Consider the following 14351-nt stretch of genomic DNA (forward strand, 5'->3'; position numbering starts at 1 on the left):
TGGTACACGTGGATACTCGCGAGAGAACGAATCAGCAACGTGACTCGTGAATTAACGATTATTTTTTTCGCTTCACGACTTTACTATGTACGTCATTCGTTCAATCGAAAAATCAACGTGTATATAATAACGAAAAATATAATCTTCATTTTGATCTAAGATGCTTCTGGATTAAATGGAGTATAATTGAAGTGGAAACTAAGGTAATAATTCGAAGTGAAGAGAATACACGCAGAAATATCTTATCTTTATATTGTCCTCTCCAAATATTTCGTTCAAAATGCAATTATTAAATATTCAAAATAATGATTTCCAAATTCCAAGAAGACAAGTATCGACATAATCAATAACAGAACGAATGGTTGACCAATAATTGAGCGTTTGTAACCATTGACAAATTAATTTTACACAAAAAATTACAATTTATATCTAAATATCGTAGGAAAGCAACGCGATGTACACAATAAATTCACAGATTTCTAAAAACTGTGCGATATTTTCTTCCGATATATATATATATCGAATCAACAGTTATTACGTGCGATCACGTAACATATCTACGTATATCTTGTGATCTAAACAATAATAATACGCACACAATACCTCTCAACTAAAAAGACAAAAAAACGACGGATCAAAGGGCAAGTTGTATAAAAGATTTTCATAAGAAAAATTCTATTACCGCGTCCCATAAAAAGGAACGATCTTAACGATCTCTTAACGATATCCCGATTAACTAATCCCACGTGTGCACAACGAATACGTAAAAAGTCGCGCATCTGCGGCCTACGAAACGTGACAGAAATATCAATTCAAGTTAAAAGGAAATTAAAAGAAGTTATGAAACACTGCGAGCGGCGCGCTACGAGCTCGTATGCAAATGCACCGGCTCGTATGCGGCAATACATCGTGGACGGTACTAAAAGCTAGTTGGAACGACCTGTTGCACTTTGTACGTGCATCGTGCAGAAACTGGCGCGACTTGCGTTCACGATTAGATCGTCGATAGTCGCCGGTTGTTGGTGACACGCGTTTAATTCTCGGCCTCGCTCCGAGACGACCGATCTTTTCGAGTTTACACGGCTTGTACATAGTTGTAAACTAGCTTTTACACGTTGGATATCGACAATGGGGGGAGGGGGGGAGAAGATATTTTATCGGAGGTTTTATCGGAGGGGAAAAAAAAAAGAAAACGATTAGCAAAGCGAATCGTAGAATCTTCCACCTGTGGAAACATTAATTAATATTTCGAGTTCGATGTTATGTACGTTTCGTTTAAATGCAAAACTATCAATTCCACGTGGATTTATAAGATTTTATAAGAAAAGATGGTTATATTGAAAAGGAGTTGTAAATGTTGACAATGGAGTTTACGATGAGAAATTTTTTTTCCCCCGTGTTATTTTAGGTGTTTTATTATTTCTTATTGGTTTAGAAAGTTTTATTGCAACGATGTGCAAAAAGTAATATATGGTTAGAATAATTCATGATATTCCTTTTTTTCTTCTTCTATTTTTTGAAAAAGAAATAAGAGGATAATTTTTCTTTTGAATTCGCCAACAATCGATGGGAGAAATGCAATTTGAGAAATTACGTTGCGTCGTTTGTGATTGATATCGAGGCACAAAAAGTATTAGCGAGGGATTATATAAATTACCATCGATTGTGAAACAATTTTGCAAGATTTTCGATTCGTTTGTTTCCAGCAATTCGCGCCGCTGTAATTTACATTACACGTCGGAATATAAATATATATATATATATATACACAACATTCTTAAACTACTCCTTCTTCCAATCTAACCGTTAAATAACAATTTCTCCTCTACAATTTACGCGATGTAGAGAACTAATATAACATTGTACGAAATTGAATTACGAAACACGAACGATAGCCTATCACGAAGTAGCATTGCAATCGAAGAAACAATTTAAATTAGAAGAAAACGACAATTGAAAGCAGAGCATCCAATTTTCCTTATCCTCAAATTGAAAATTCCAAATATCAGAGAACTTTTCAAGCTTAAGAGGAAGGATGCAATGAGGATAATTTTACATACTTTTCACCTGCGCGAAAAGGAAGTCCGCGAAATTGGATAATTCGTTAACTGCAGACGGCTCTGCAGAGACCGTGTTCCTCGATCTCTCGTAAGGACGAAACCCGGCAGGCTTGCGGGTGGGTTTTGCTCGGTTGTCGATAATAGAGCCCAGCGGGCTCGCTTCCATCTTGCACGAGACCCCGGTTGTAGGTACCTAATTACCTGCCATCATCGGGTGCGGGAGAGAAAGGGGTGCAGGGGACAGAGACAGCGGGAGTAAGAGAGGAATGGTGACGGATGAAGGGGAATTGTTCCGAAAGGGGAGGAACGGGCCACCACGTGCTCCGGAGAAAGCACGTATGCACGTTTCATTATCGTAAATTAGTTCCCCCCGCTAGAGAACAATCTTGCAACTTGGCACGCGCGAAATGGCTAAGGTTGTTTTAAGAAAGGGATCTCTCTTCGATTCAACGGAATTGATGAAAAATTTGCACGTTAACGAATTCATTAATGATGATGATGATGATTCGAGATAAAAAAAATAATTTTCTACAGTCGAGGAAGAGTAAAAAAATGACGACGAATATAAATCTCCCCGATCAATTAATAATATATTAACTTTCCTTAAAAAATGATTCGTTTTACGTAAGGTATCGTTGTTTGGAGGAATCTAGAGTGTTTAAAACAACCCGTAAAATGAAAGAAGTGCATAATAAAAATACGTACGAGATAATTTTAATGGGCGAAAAAGAGATAAAAAGAATTTGTATATACAAATTCTCGTCCCATTGAATCGTAAATGGGCGATAATAAAAAGTTTACACGCATTTCCATATATGATGGGTTGCGTAATTGAAGTTCATCCCATAACAAGTTCATTTTATTCTCCTTTCATTTATCTTTTCTTTTTTTTCCCCCTTTCTTTTTTCCAGGAGAAGCCATTCACCTTGCCAGAGACTTCGGCTACGTATGCGAAACCGAATTCCCTGCGAAACAAGTTGCCGAATACCTCAGTCGGCAGCATTGCGAACCGCAAGATTCGTACAGGAGGAAAGAACTTCTTCATGCCACCAAGTAAGAATTCATTTTCCACTCGTGGCCAGAGATAAATCGTAATTTCAAGCGCGTTATGAAATATATAAGGATATTCTAATTTAATCGAGGTTCGAAGATTTAAAATCTGAGATTTCCTCTTTCAGACAAATCACCAAAGAGCTGATGGATCTTTTGAATCAAGACAGATCGCCACTTTGCAACACACGGCCGCAACACATCCTCGATCCAAGCATACAGAGACACCTAACACATTTCTCTCTCATATCACACGGATTCGGAAGCCCTGCAATCGTAGCCGCTCTTACGGCAATACAGGTACTGCCCTCTATACTTCTCAACTTGGAATTAAATTTTTTTAGTAGGAACGAAGACTTTACAATTTTCTAACTTTTTTCCTTTTTGCGATTCGATCGGGTTGAGAATCGAAAATTCAAAGCAAAATTCATTAATTCCCCTCTTCGCGTTAACCGATTGATTCGAAATTATTCGTTACAGAAGTTCCTAAGCGAATCCCTGAATCATCTGGAGAAGATGTATCCAGGGAACGGAAGCGGCGTGACAAGTAGTCAGCAATCGAGCCTCGACACGAACAAGAGCAAGGACGGCACGTTGATGAACGACATGAAGAAGTGACGCCCAGATGACCCGCCTACCTCCAACGTGGTCACTTCAATTAGGCACTCCTGGCCGTACAACTGAGCTTTCGCGAGCTTTTCCTTTTTCTCTATCCTAAAATCGCGAACAGCCTCTGATGGACCACTGAGACGACACGTATATGTCCGCGTACGTACGTCCCACCCACGAGCTCCGTTGTAATGATAATCGAAAAAAGAAAAAAAAAAAAAAAAGAAAAAAAAGAAAGTGGGAAAGAAAAATATACAGAGAGAAAGAAATATAAGAGAAGAGGAAGGGAGAGACGTATATATATTCTATCCTCGAGGCCTATCGTGCTCGCGGATATCCGTGCTCGCTGAGGTTGGCTGGTCGAAAGTGTTCTAGGTGAAATGAATGGCGAAGAAGTCACGAGAAAATGTGCAATCTCTGTTTAGTCGATTAAAATCGAACGAGAGTGAGCCTCGTGGTGAGCCTCGTCGAAGACAAGATCGGGTCGAAACGATCGGCGATGGGATAATAAAAGATATTACTATGCTTCGTTCCCTGTTGGCTCGACGATAGTCGAGACACGAATGAACGTGTATCGTGGTTTCGAAGATTCGTAACCGCGGTTACGTTTATATATATATCAACAACGAGAGAACGTGCTCTCGATTAAGAGAGCGACTGTTATCGGTTTGTCCTTTCCACTGCCTGTTTCAATTCAGTTTGAGAACGCGCCTGTGCCGAGGAGATGAAGGAACGTATCGATCGATTCGACGGGATCTGTACGATCTGTCTCGTGGCGTGCAAAAAAGAGAAGAAAACTTTTTCCATTCGCGTCTTCCCCCGCATGCTTTCCTCGTGGTGGGTACGTTTTCTATCAAAATCGCGATCGTTTCGAACGAGCGCATCCACCAATATTTATACGCGCGTCGCGTATTACTTGTGATAGTTCTTCTTTTTTTAGTGATAGCGATTCCAAACGATTTTGTGCAATCGATTTTAAAACGGTCGAAGGTGATTTTTACAAATTTCACGATATGATAATTGTATAATAGGGAAATATAATACAGGATGTAAAATTCGAACGATGGCCAAGAAATCTAATATAAATATACGGAAAGATGTTATTTCGTATGCCTTGATCTTCGTGTCTCACCTGTTTTGTAACTCGCGAATCGATCGATAATCGAGAGCGCGCACAGACGTAACAGCGACGAAAACAGCAGTTTCTAACATCTTGTTTTTCTCTTGTCGTATAATTTTTTCGACTATTTATATATATATATATTGCTCAAGCATCCGCTACACTTTGCTCATTAACGAGCGTCCGACATACGCGCAGTAAGTATCGATTACGACGCGTTACGTAAGCATTAATATTGTCAGCATAGTGATATATTGCTCTCTATATCGCGTGTACAATTTATAATTTTAACGATTTTACAACGATTGTAAATCCGTTTGCGTCTCTATGGACCACACTTCTTCCGATTGATCGAGTCCATCGCGCGTGGAATTTACCATTTAAACACGATCGTTCCATATTCATATCTCGCTTCGTCTTTGATGTTGTACGTTTTCTCGTAAACATAAATAAACGTTACGTTATTTTTTTTAAATATAAATTTACGATATCCATTACGATTTAACGTAAAAAAAACTTGTAATTGTGGACTCGATCATGAAATTATTATATTATATTATTATATCTTCTTTAATCTCTCGTTATAGAATATCTGCGAATCAATTATCCATGAGAGAAATGTAAGAGCACACGATCTCGATCGCATCGTGCGAGATTAAAAAAAAAAGGTGTCACAACGAACAAAAAGAAAGAAAAAAGTGAGAATTCACACGGCCGTCCGAGGCTTGAAAAAAAAAAAGTATTAATTTAGAATCTTTATCTATTAAATAGTCGAGCAAGTTTTATTTAAATCGAAATAACGAAGGAGGATCATTCCAATAATCGTTTGTTATATTTCAGATTCATCACGACACCGTATTTTCGAACCGATTCCGTGGTAGCGAATTTAGGGATTTTACGATACGTAAATTAGTTTTCCATGCGCTCAAATTTCGAATTTCACGATCCATTCCACGTAATAAAAAGATTTTCTTCTCGAATAGCTTTGGAATAGTTGACGACACACCGTGCGAATTACGCTCTCCAAGCACTTTCTATTAGCGATTCGATCGGTTGAATGAATGATTTCAATTCGAGAATCTTTTACGATCACCGTTAAACTTGCAATTCTCGGACAATATTCCTGATGCTTTGTTATTACGCTCGATTGATCCATTTCGTGTAATGTAATGTTTCATAGATTTGTAGCACAAATTCAATATAATATCACGGTACGAGCGGATAGATCGAATAAACGAGTGATATATGTAAATCGTTATATGAACAACGACGTCGATTCAGTTATGTTCGTTCGTTCGTTGCTAAAATTGCCTCATTTTTAGTCTTTAAAAAAATTTAACCGTCGAAAGCGAATGGGTAATTTTTAATTTTTAATTATTTTGCTTCTTGTTACTATTTCTCTAAAAATTTTGTTCAGCGTGTGTGCGCGATCATCGGTGTCAAGAAATTAAGAAAAAGAGAGAGAGAGAGAGAAAAAAGGAAAAAGAAGACAAAAACTCTAAGGATCATTTTAATCGTGCCAATACGAAAGTTGCCATTTGAGATGTGCCAATTAACGATATCGAGTTTAGAAATGTAAGATCTGTATCGACGATTAGAAGCGAGTAGCCGAAAATATCTAAATCGAACGAGCATCGTTCGAATTTTAGGGAGGAAGATAAATTTCGAACTTTTATCTCGAAAGAGAATCACGAAAAGAAAATATCGTGAGAGAAATAAAGATCAAGATCTCGATCAATGGTATCGAGGTGTTTTACTCGAAAAGTTTCGTGTTAAGGAGGGGGGAAAGATAGGGAGAAGAAACGCAGAGTGGAAGCACGAGAAATTGCGTTGAAGTACAATACCAGGTGAACCTGAGACATATCTAACTTTGTAATTAAATCTTAGGCGTATGTAAATGTAAGATTAAGAAACCTGATCGAACGTCTCGCGTTCCGGGATATTATGTACAGAGTATTTGAATCTTTCTTGTGATATAATCGTAATATTACTAAGGCATAAATCGAGCAAGGCAAGAACGAAAGGAGGGAAAAGAAAAAAAAAGGAAAAAAAAAAAAAAAAGACACTAAAATTACTATTATCATTCCATGTTTTTTCATAGGTACTAGCGCGGTTGTTGTAGATGGCGCCACACACCAGACTTTTCGTTTACCGGAGACGCGCACCATCGAATTTTATTATTCGAAGCAACCAACAAACGCTAGTTACGAATAGTTATCAGACTTTTATCGCATCGACAAATTTTATTTCCAACGTTACGAACACGTTAATTTTTTTTTCCCCCTTACGACATTGCGTACTACTTTGACCGCAATTTTCTTCGATGAAAAAAAAAAAAAAAAAAAAATTAAGAAGCAGAGAAAAAAGAAGTTATGGAAAAATAGGGAAAACATTTTTCCACGAGTATCGAGACCAACGCCGTGAGTTTAGTTAGAAAATGAAAATGAAAAGAGACGGTAAAAACGTTAGAGAAAAAAAAGACAGAGAAAAATCCTTGAATCCCCTTATTTTCATTCACGAATACTTAGGCGACTTGTTAGAACGTAAGGTCCCGTAAATTAATACTTATTTATAATCCTTAGAGCGACCGTAGAAAAACGTTTTTCTACCAGAATTTCTGTGCCAACTGCAAAGAATGTTGTAGACCATTTTTGTTCGAAGTTGAAGCATCATTCTAATCTTGTAAGATACTCAGATATATCTTTATTAAATATATTTGAATTTCGTAGTATATTATATTCTGATATTGATTATACAGTTCATTTTTGTATATTGGTGTGTGATAAATAAATAAGAATATTGTTTCTAAGCAATTTATACACTTATGTTCAGTATAATCCTATTTAATCATTTAAAATGGGCTTTAATAATTCAACATTTTAAATCAAGAATTTGTGAAAAATTGATGTAATGAATTTTTTAAAGAAAAATTACAAAATATTTTATCTCTTTAAAAAAAAAAAAACTAGAAATGAATAATTTTGTTTTTGTAAAAAAAAGTAAATATTTAATAATAGTCGATAAAGTAATATGATATGATTAAGAAAAAAATATAATTAAGAAAAGAAATAAAAAAAATCTGTTATATAAAATTGTAAAAATAATTGAAATGAAAACTAATTCGAACGTTAAGCTCAAAATATCAAAGTATGTAAAATAATAAATTATTTGTCAATGTAAAATATGAGGATCGTTCAAAAGTTTTCATTTTGTAATAATTTATTTCAAAAATATTAACACAAAAATATGAAAATTCAAATGTACAATATATGTTTCTAATAATTTTCAAATATCAATATATCGATTTCAAATAGTACATACCTATAGCTGTAAATGGATGGAGCGCGCCAAATCATGCAAGTTAAACGTTATTCTCACTTCGCTAATCATCTTGATACACAATAAAAATTTACACTTTATCTCCACTTATTTTCTAGATACTTCTAAACTATTCTTAAATATTAATTAAAACCGTTTACACAGAAAACAGAATAAATATTTCAATTTACTTCGTACACACCGCGTTTACAGACGCCATTTTGGTAGCGAACTGCAACTTGCGCCATCTGCCGAAAAAAATTATAATTTCAGACATTGCGCGGAAAATTCAAATATAAACTAAAATAATAACCTTATTATTTTTATTATTCTTCACAAAATAAAAATTAATATTCACTCCATCCTTATTTTCGATATTTATTTTAAATTGAATCTTTTTATTCTAGATAACGGATGCATACATATCCGTATAACATATAATATATATTATATTTATGCTACTATGTTATGAAATGAGAAATTAAATTTATACTTCTAAAATATTATTAAAATGAAATGAAGATCTTCATTTTATTCGAAAATTTAAACGATTTAAATATTAAGTTATTTATATATTACCATAAAAAGTTAAAAATTAGATCAAAATGAGTAAGATTATATTTTATTGAAATCAATTAAACCTAATTGAAAGATCTAATAAAATTTTCATTTTGTAAACTATTTTTTATATCATTAATTATTTTTAATTCTATTTTCTAACAGTTTATAAAATCACAAAAATACATAGAATAAATATTTTTTAAAATCTTGTCTATTGCATTGAAAGCATTGTGAACCGATATTGAACTTTAAAAATATTTAAAATATGTATCTTGTATTTTACCATACCAGTCACTGTTTAATAGTTAAATTCCATTATTTCTTCAACTGACGTAATTATAATTGTGCATAGACTGTTCATCCCATTGCCTGAAAAAAAATCTTACTATCTCATAGATTTTAGCATAAACGAACAAAGAGAACAAATTAAATTAAACATGCGAATCAAAATTTAATGCTTTTATCACTAAATTAAAACTGTTTTATCTTATGCTTTAATAAATATTAATGCAATTTCCAAAAACAAAAAATAAAAACTCTAATCTATATACCTTGAGATCACATATATAAATAAATAAAATTAATAATTTTTTATAAATATAAAGCTACATTATATATATATCTTCTTCATGTGGTAAAATATTTTTTAAATAAAACTAATAAACTAAAATTATTTCATAATAATGAAATTATACTCACATGATTTCAAGGCACTTCAAACTCCACTGAATAGAGAAACAGGAGATTAAAATATTTCAATCCATGAAAACGTGTTCCCACACAATCTTCTGTATTCTTCTATACACCTAAGAAGGATACATGAAAAAAATATGTTAGAAGTAAATGTTTTAAATACTTTAAAATGAAACTTCAATCAGATTAAATTAAAAATATGTGTAATAATAGATTAACACTGTTATTCTGTATTTTTCACAAATTTATTATTAATAAAACTGTAAATAATTTGCAAACTTTTTAAATTTAATACAAATTAACACGTTTTTAATATTTAGTATATATAATAAGTATTTTAAATTTTATTGTTGCTTATATTATATATTATATTAACGTAATTAAGACACATTCAAACATTTAAGGAAAATTAAATGTAGTTTATTATATTCTTTTGACAAGATTTCTTAACATTAATTAACATTCCATGGTTTAAAACAAACACATTAAATAAAAATTACTAGTATATCGATGAATATTTTTGTGAATTTCTGAATATATTAATATTACGTATTAGGTCTAAAAACATTTCATTATTTTCGTTTATATTATAATGCTATTGATTAGGATTTTGATTTAAAGCTTTTCAAATGCTTATTATATAGCGCTATTATATTTCTTATTTATTTCAGTTTAAGAGAATTACATACATATGTAAATGTAGCAGAAAACAGATAATTATTTTAAAAATGGGAAAATGTTTATAAGTTATGGACAAGTTATTTTATTATTTTTTTTTTTTTTTTTTTGTATTCTTATATTATAAGATCTTAAGATTACAATTTTCTTTCTTTTTGTTTTAATAATAATATTATAGCTACTGAATCTTTATAAGCTGTATGATTTTTCACTTCACATATTCTGCACATGTTACTATACACGTACTCTTTAACATTTATTTATGCCATTTTAAATTCTCAACACGTTATTTTTATTATTATTCTGTTTTTTTTATTCACGTAAATACTATACATATTAATATTAAATGAATTACGATATAATTCACATTACTATATGCAACTTATTTAATATTAATTTATATGTAATCATCTGCCATTAGACGTCATTTACAATATTTTATTTTCTATTTTAGATACATATTACTAATTTATTATAACGCACACGACTGTCTGAGCTATGTATTTTTCAGTATTTAGAAAACTTGACGTATTAAAACCAAAGAATAGATATCTATCTAAAGGAAAAATGAAATAAAAAAGAAAGGGAAAAAAAAAAAATATATATATATATATATATATATATATATATATATATATATAAAAGTTAAAAATTCTCAAAGATATTTACAAATCTTTCATTTACGTACATAGTACGTAATTTATAGTTTCGTATTGACTTTATTATATGCAATTATCTATTTAAAAAAAAGAAAAAAAAAAATTAAGATTTCGCGTATGAAATGAATCAATATAAAAAAAGATAAATTTGATTTCTAGAAAAATGTAACACAGCTCCGACGCTTTTTTTTTTTTTTTTTTTTTTATTTAAGAATTTTACTTGTCTCGTTCCACTGATCCTCTTGGTCCTCTAGCCTTCCACTCTGACGTGACATTTTTTTTTTCAGGAGGGGAAAGGATTTGAAGGAACGTATGATTTTATCTCTTTTTCTAATAATTTCATAGAAAATCAAAGATTATGATGGAAATCGATTCAGAATTTCTACGGAATTAATATTACATGCGAACGTTCAAGATATAAACTCTATCGAAATCGCGGAAACGCTTTGATTAAAATTTTCATAATTACGTGTCTTGGTGTTTATTCAATAGCTACAAGTAATTAATTAAAAATTACATTAGCTTCGTTACACCATTGACTCGGAAAATTGTATACAATGGAAATAAAAAGAACAAGCAAAAAATTCGCAAGCGTCAAAGTATCTTTCATTGAGGATAACGAGAATCTCATTCCAAAAGAAAAAAATACCGGTCAATCAGAAGTTTTCTTTTAAGCAAAACTTCCAGGAATCGAATTTGTAATGGCAGTTACGTTATATTTGTTCTGTTTTATCATTACTATATGATGAAAAATCATAGTATCATTTACCACAATCACTTCTTGCGTTTGATTTCATTTAAAAAATGATTTTAGTTTTTTTTTTTTAATATATAGATTTGTCATCTCTGGCATCATGAGTTATTGTTTGTTACGAAAATTATATGTCAAGTTTAGGATTATGAAAAACAATAAAGTTAGAAAAAGGAAAGATCGTTGTTTCGCTTTATAATGCAGGAATTGTTTGGATGTGATAAAAATTAAGAAAATATTTAGGTGTTTTTTTTTTTTTTTTTTTATATGGATTTTTACTTGGAAGGTCGTGAATACGGGGCGTTGCGGTAGCGCGAGCTTGAGCCCGATGTCGTTGTCGTCTTGTACGATTTCCATGCGCGGCTCGATGATTCCTCTGCGAATTTTATGGAGTTATTCATTTGCATTATTTTTATTAAATTAGTGCACCACCACGATATAGTATATGTATATATAATATTAATCGGATAATTTCTTAAATATTATATACTACACGAAGCAAGAGCATTATATTATTTATAAAGTTTTAAGAAGAAAATTATTGCGAATGAGAATTGATAAATAATTTAGCTAATATCACACGTTATTATGCAAAGCCATTCCATATTTATTTAGTATAGGATATTATAGGGAAATCTTTAAATTCGATGGAAAAAGATATATTTCAATTTTAAATAGTTGATAGAAATTATTTTCAATTAAAAATATTAATTTTTATCCGCGTATTATTTTATGTAGAAATATAAAATTTCTAGATTTTTTTGTGAAAAAATCAATCTTAATATTTCTATTAAATCATTTAAATTATAAATATAAAATTGTTATATATTATTCACATAATTACAAGAATTAGTTATTATAACTAGAAATCATATTATTAATGTTTTTTTAGAATTCTGATAATATTTAAATTTTTGTTTAAAGCTTTTTATATTAATATAGCTTATTAAACCAATTTTATTAAATATTTCATGCTTTGACTTCTTTTTATCAACTCTTTATATTTAATTCAAATTCAAATTTAATATTTATAAATAATAGTTCAATAAGAATTTGTCTATATATAATTTAAATCTAAAATATTTTAAATTTAATCTTATTATGTTATTCTCTGCATATCACACATGCGTGTACATATGTTTATGATAATTTTTGTTTATTTATATGTTAAAATTTTATGCTAAAAAAAAATATGAAACAAGAATTATATTACCTGGATATTCTGATGTTTCGTAGTAATTGTGAGAAGAGTGTGGCACAGTATCATCTTCGTATTCATAAGTTGCATACCTCGAGGAAGGATACATATCATCTCTAAATAATATATAAAAGTATGATGTATAAATGTGAAAAGCTATATTATTTTGTTTTATAAATTAAAACAAAAATTTTTTTAAAAATTAGAAATTAAAAAAAATGATAAATGGAAAAAAAATCAATGACGAAAATAAATACGAAATTGAGTATTAATACGCCTTAAATATAGTTATAATATTAAATATAAAAATATAATATAGATATGGAAAATCAAAATAAATAATAGATAAGAATAGATTATCAATAAACATATCAAACAAATAATTCTTTTTGATAAAATCGATTAAATAAAAAAAATAAAAATATCGATTATACTTACCCTGATGTTGATGTATAATGTCGGTCTCCATATCGGCTACTACTGCTCGTTGATGTGTGATAATCATAATCATGATGAGTTCCCACACGGTTACTTGGAGGCGGAGTAGCAGTTTCATAACTATTCACAATACAATATTATAAATTTAATATAATATTTGTTATACATGATTAATTAAAAACTTACCCATAACTCTGATCCATGGCGACTCTTGCTCGATCTAAAATAGAAAAAACTTTACTTTTTGCTGATACAGGACGAGTGATTGGCCCCCGACTAGAAGGCGGTGGAAGTATTGCCGCTAAAATAAAAAAAATAAGAACATTCTCTTTTTCTTTTTTAAAAGCCTAATAATTGGACAAAATATTGCCAACCTCGCGAAGATCGTTGCATTGTTGGCCTTGCGGATGGTCTTAATATTCCACCAGCACCTGGTACACCTCTGACAGAAGGCCTTCTATCGTCATTACTCGTTGGATCATCTGCCATGTTCATTTCCATTTCGCGCATTTGCTCTTGGCGTATATTGTCATTATTATCTGGGATCAAATATTTCCGAACTTCGGCTAACGCAAATGCAATACGAGCATAAGCTTCCGCCGGAGGTGCGAGTGCTGTTATTTCAACATGTAAATCATCCGAAAGATGAGCATATTTCGGATCCAGAGACATACGATATTCTTCTTCCTATATTATAGTATAAATATACAAAAAAATTCTATGTATTTATGTGCATTATTATGCACATTATATATTTATCAATATAAGTTAAAAGTAATACAATAAATATAAAAAAACATTAAAAATAATTAAGTAAGTAGAGGAACATAAAGTGGAGATATGAATAAAAAAATCTAAATCAAATAAAAATTACAAATTCTTAACATAAAATTACTTTTTGACGATCTTTCATGGATCCTCTTCCTAATACTGCCATTTTACACATTGTTTCTTCTTGCAAACGTTTCATAGAATTACCTTTCGGTCCCAATAATTTTCCAACAAAATTAAACTGCAAATATATTTCAACGTATAAATTTATATTTATCTGTATATTCATCTAAATTATTTGATTTATAACAAAACACAACTACCTTTGGATGTTCCCGAACGGGTACCAATACTTTAACCGAAACTCGAATTGGTTTTTCACGATAAATATCCACATATTTCGGATCCCTTACTGGTTTGCCAATAGCTTGAGTTTTCTGAATTT

The 14351-nt window shown here is 31.1% G+C and overlaps 2 protein-coding genes across 15 annotated transcripts in view; one reads left to right on the forward strand and one right to left on the reverse strand.

Moving 5' to 3' along the window:
- Positions 1–7186, forward strand: part of LOC410893 (transcription factor AP-2-epsilon) — a 224257-nt gene extending 217071 nt beyond the window's left edge. For all 10 annotated transcript variants that reach the window (XM_026439200.1, XM_026439201.1, XM_026439204.1 and 7 more), the window contains 3 exons: positions 2972–3113; positions 3239–3410; positions 3591–7186. In XM_026439200.1, coding sequence (XP_026294985.1) covers positions 2972–3113; positions 3239–3410; positions 3591–3728 — 452 coding nt within the window. In that variant the 3' untranslated portion in view covers positions 3729–7186. The remainder of the gene's footprint in view (positions 1–2971; positions 3114–3238; positions 3411–3590) is intronic.
- The window catches only part of LOC408710 (KH domain-containing, RNA-binding, signal transduction-associated protein 2), a 103991-nt gene that overhangs the window by 88347 nt on the left and 1293 nt on the right, over positions 1–14351 (reverse strand). For 2 of the 5 annotated variants that reach the window (XR_003304212.1, XR_003304211.1), the window contains exons 2-10: positions 14230–14351; positions 14031–14147; positions 13510–13822; positions 13322–13436; positions 13136–13255; positions 12713–12813; positions 9418–9524; positions 9007–9087; positions 8161–8405 (exon numbers count right to left, since the gene is read on the reverse strand). Coding sequence is in view for 2 of the 5 variants with exons in the window: in XM_392246.7 (XP_392246.3) it covers positions 11775–11875; positions 12713–12813; positions 13136–13255; positions 13322–13436; positions 13510–13822; positions 14031–14147; positions 14230–14351 (989 nt within the window). In the remaining 3 variants the exon portion in view is untranslated. Of the gene's footprint in view, positions 1–8160; positions 8406–9006; positions 9088–9417; positions 9525–10931; positions 11876–12712; positions 12814–13135; positions 13256–13321; positions 13437–13509; positions 13823–14030; positions 14148–14229 lie in introns of those variants that run through there. The other 3 variants (XR_003304213.1, XM_006561094.3, XM_392246.7) reach the window with 3 other exon arrangements.

This window comes from Apis mellifera, linkage group LG2, assembly GCF_003254395.2.
Source record: "Apis mellifera strain DH4 linkage group LG2, Amel_HAv3.1, whole genome shotgun sequence".
Taxonomy (NCBI): Eukaryota; Metazoa; Arthropoda; class Insecta; order Hymenoptera; family Apidae; genus Apis; species Apis mellifera.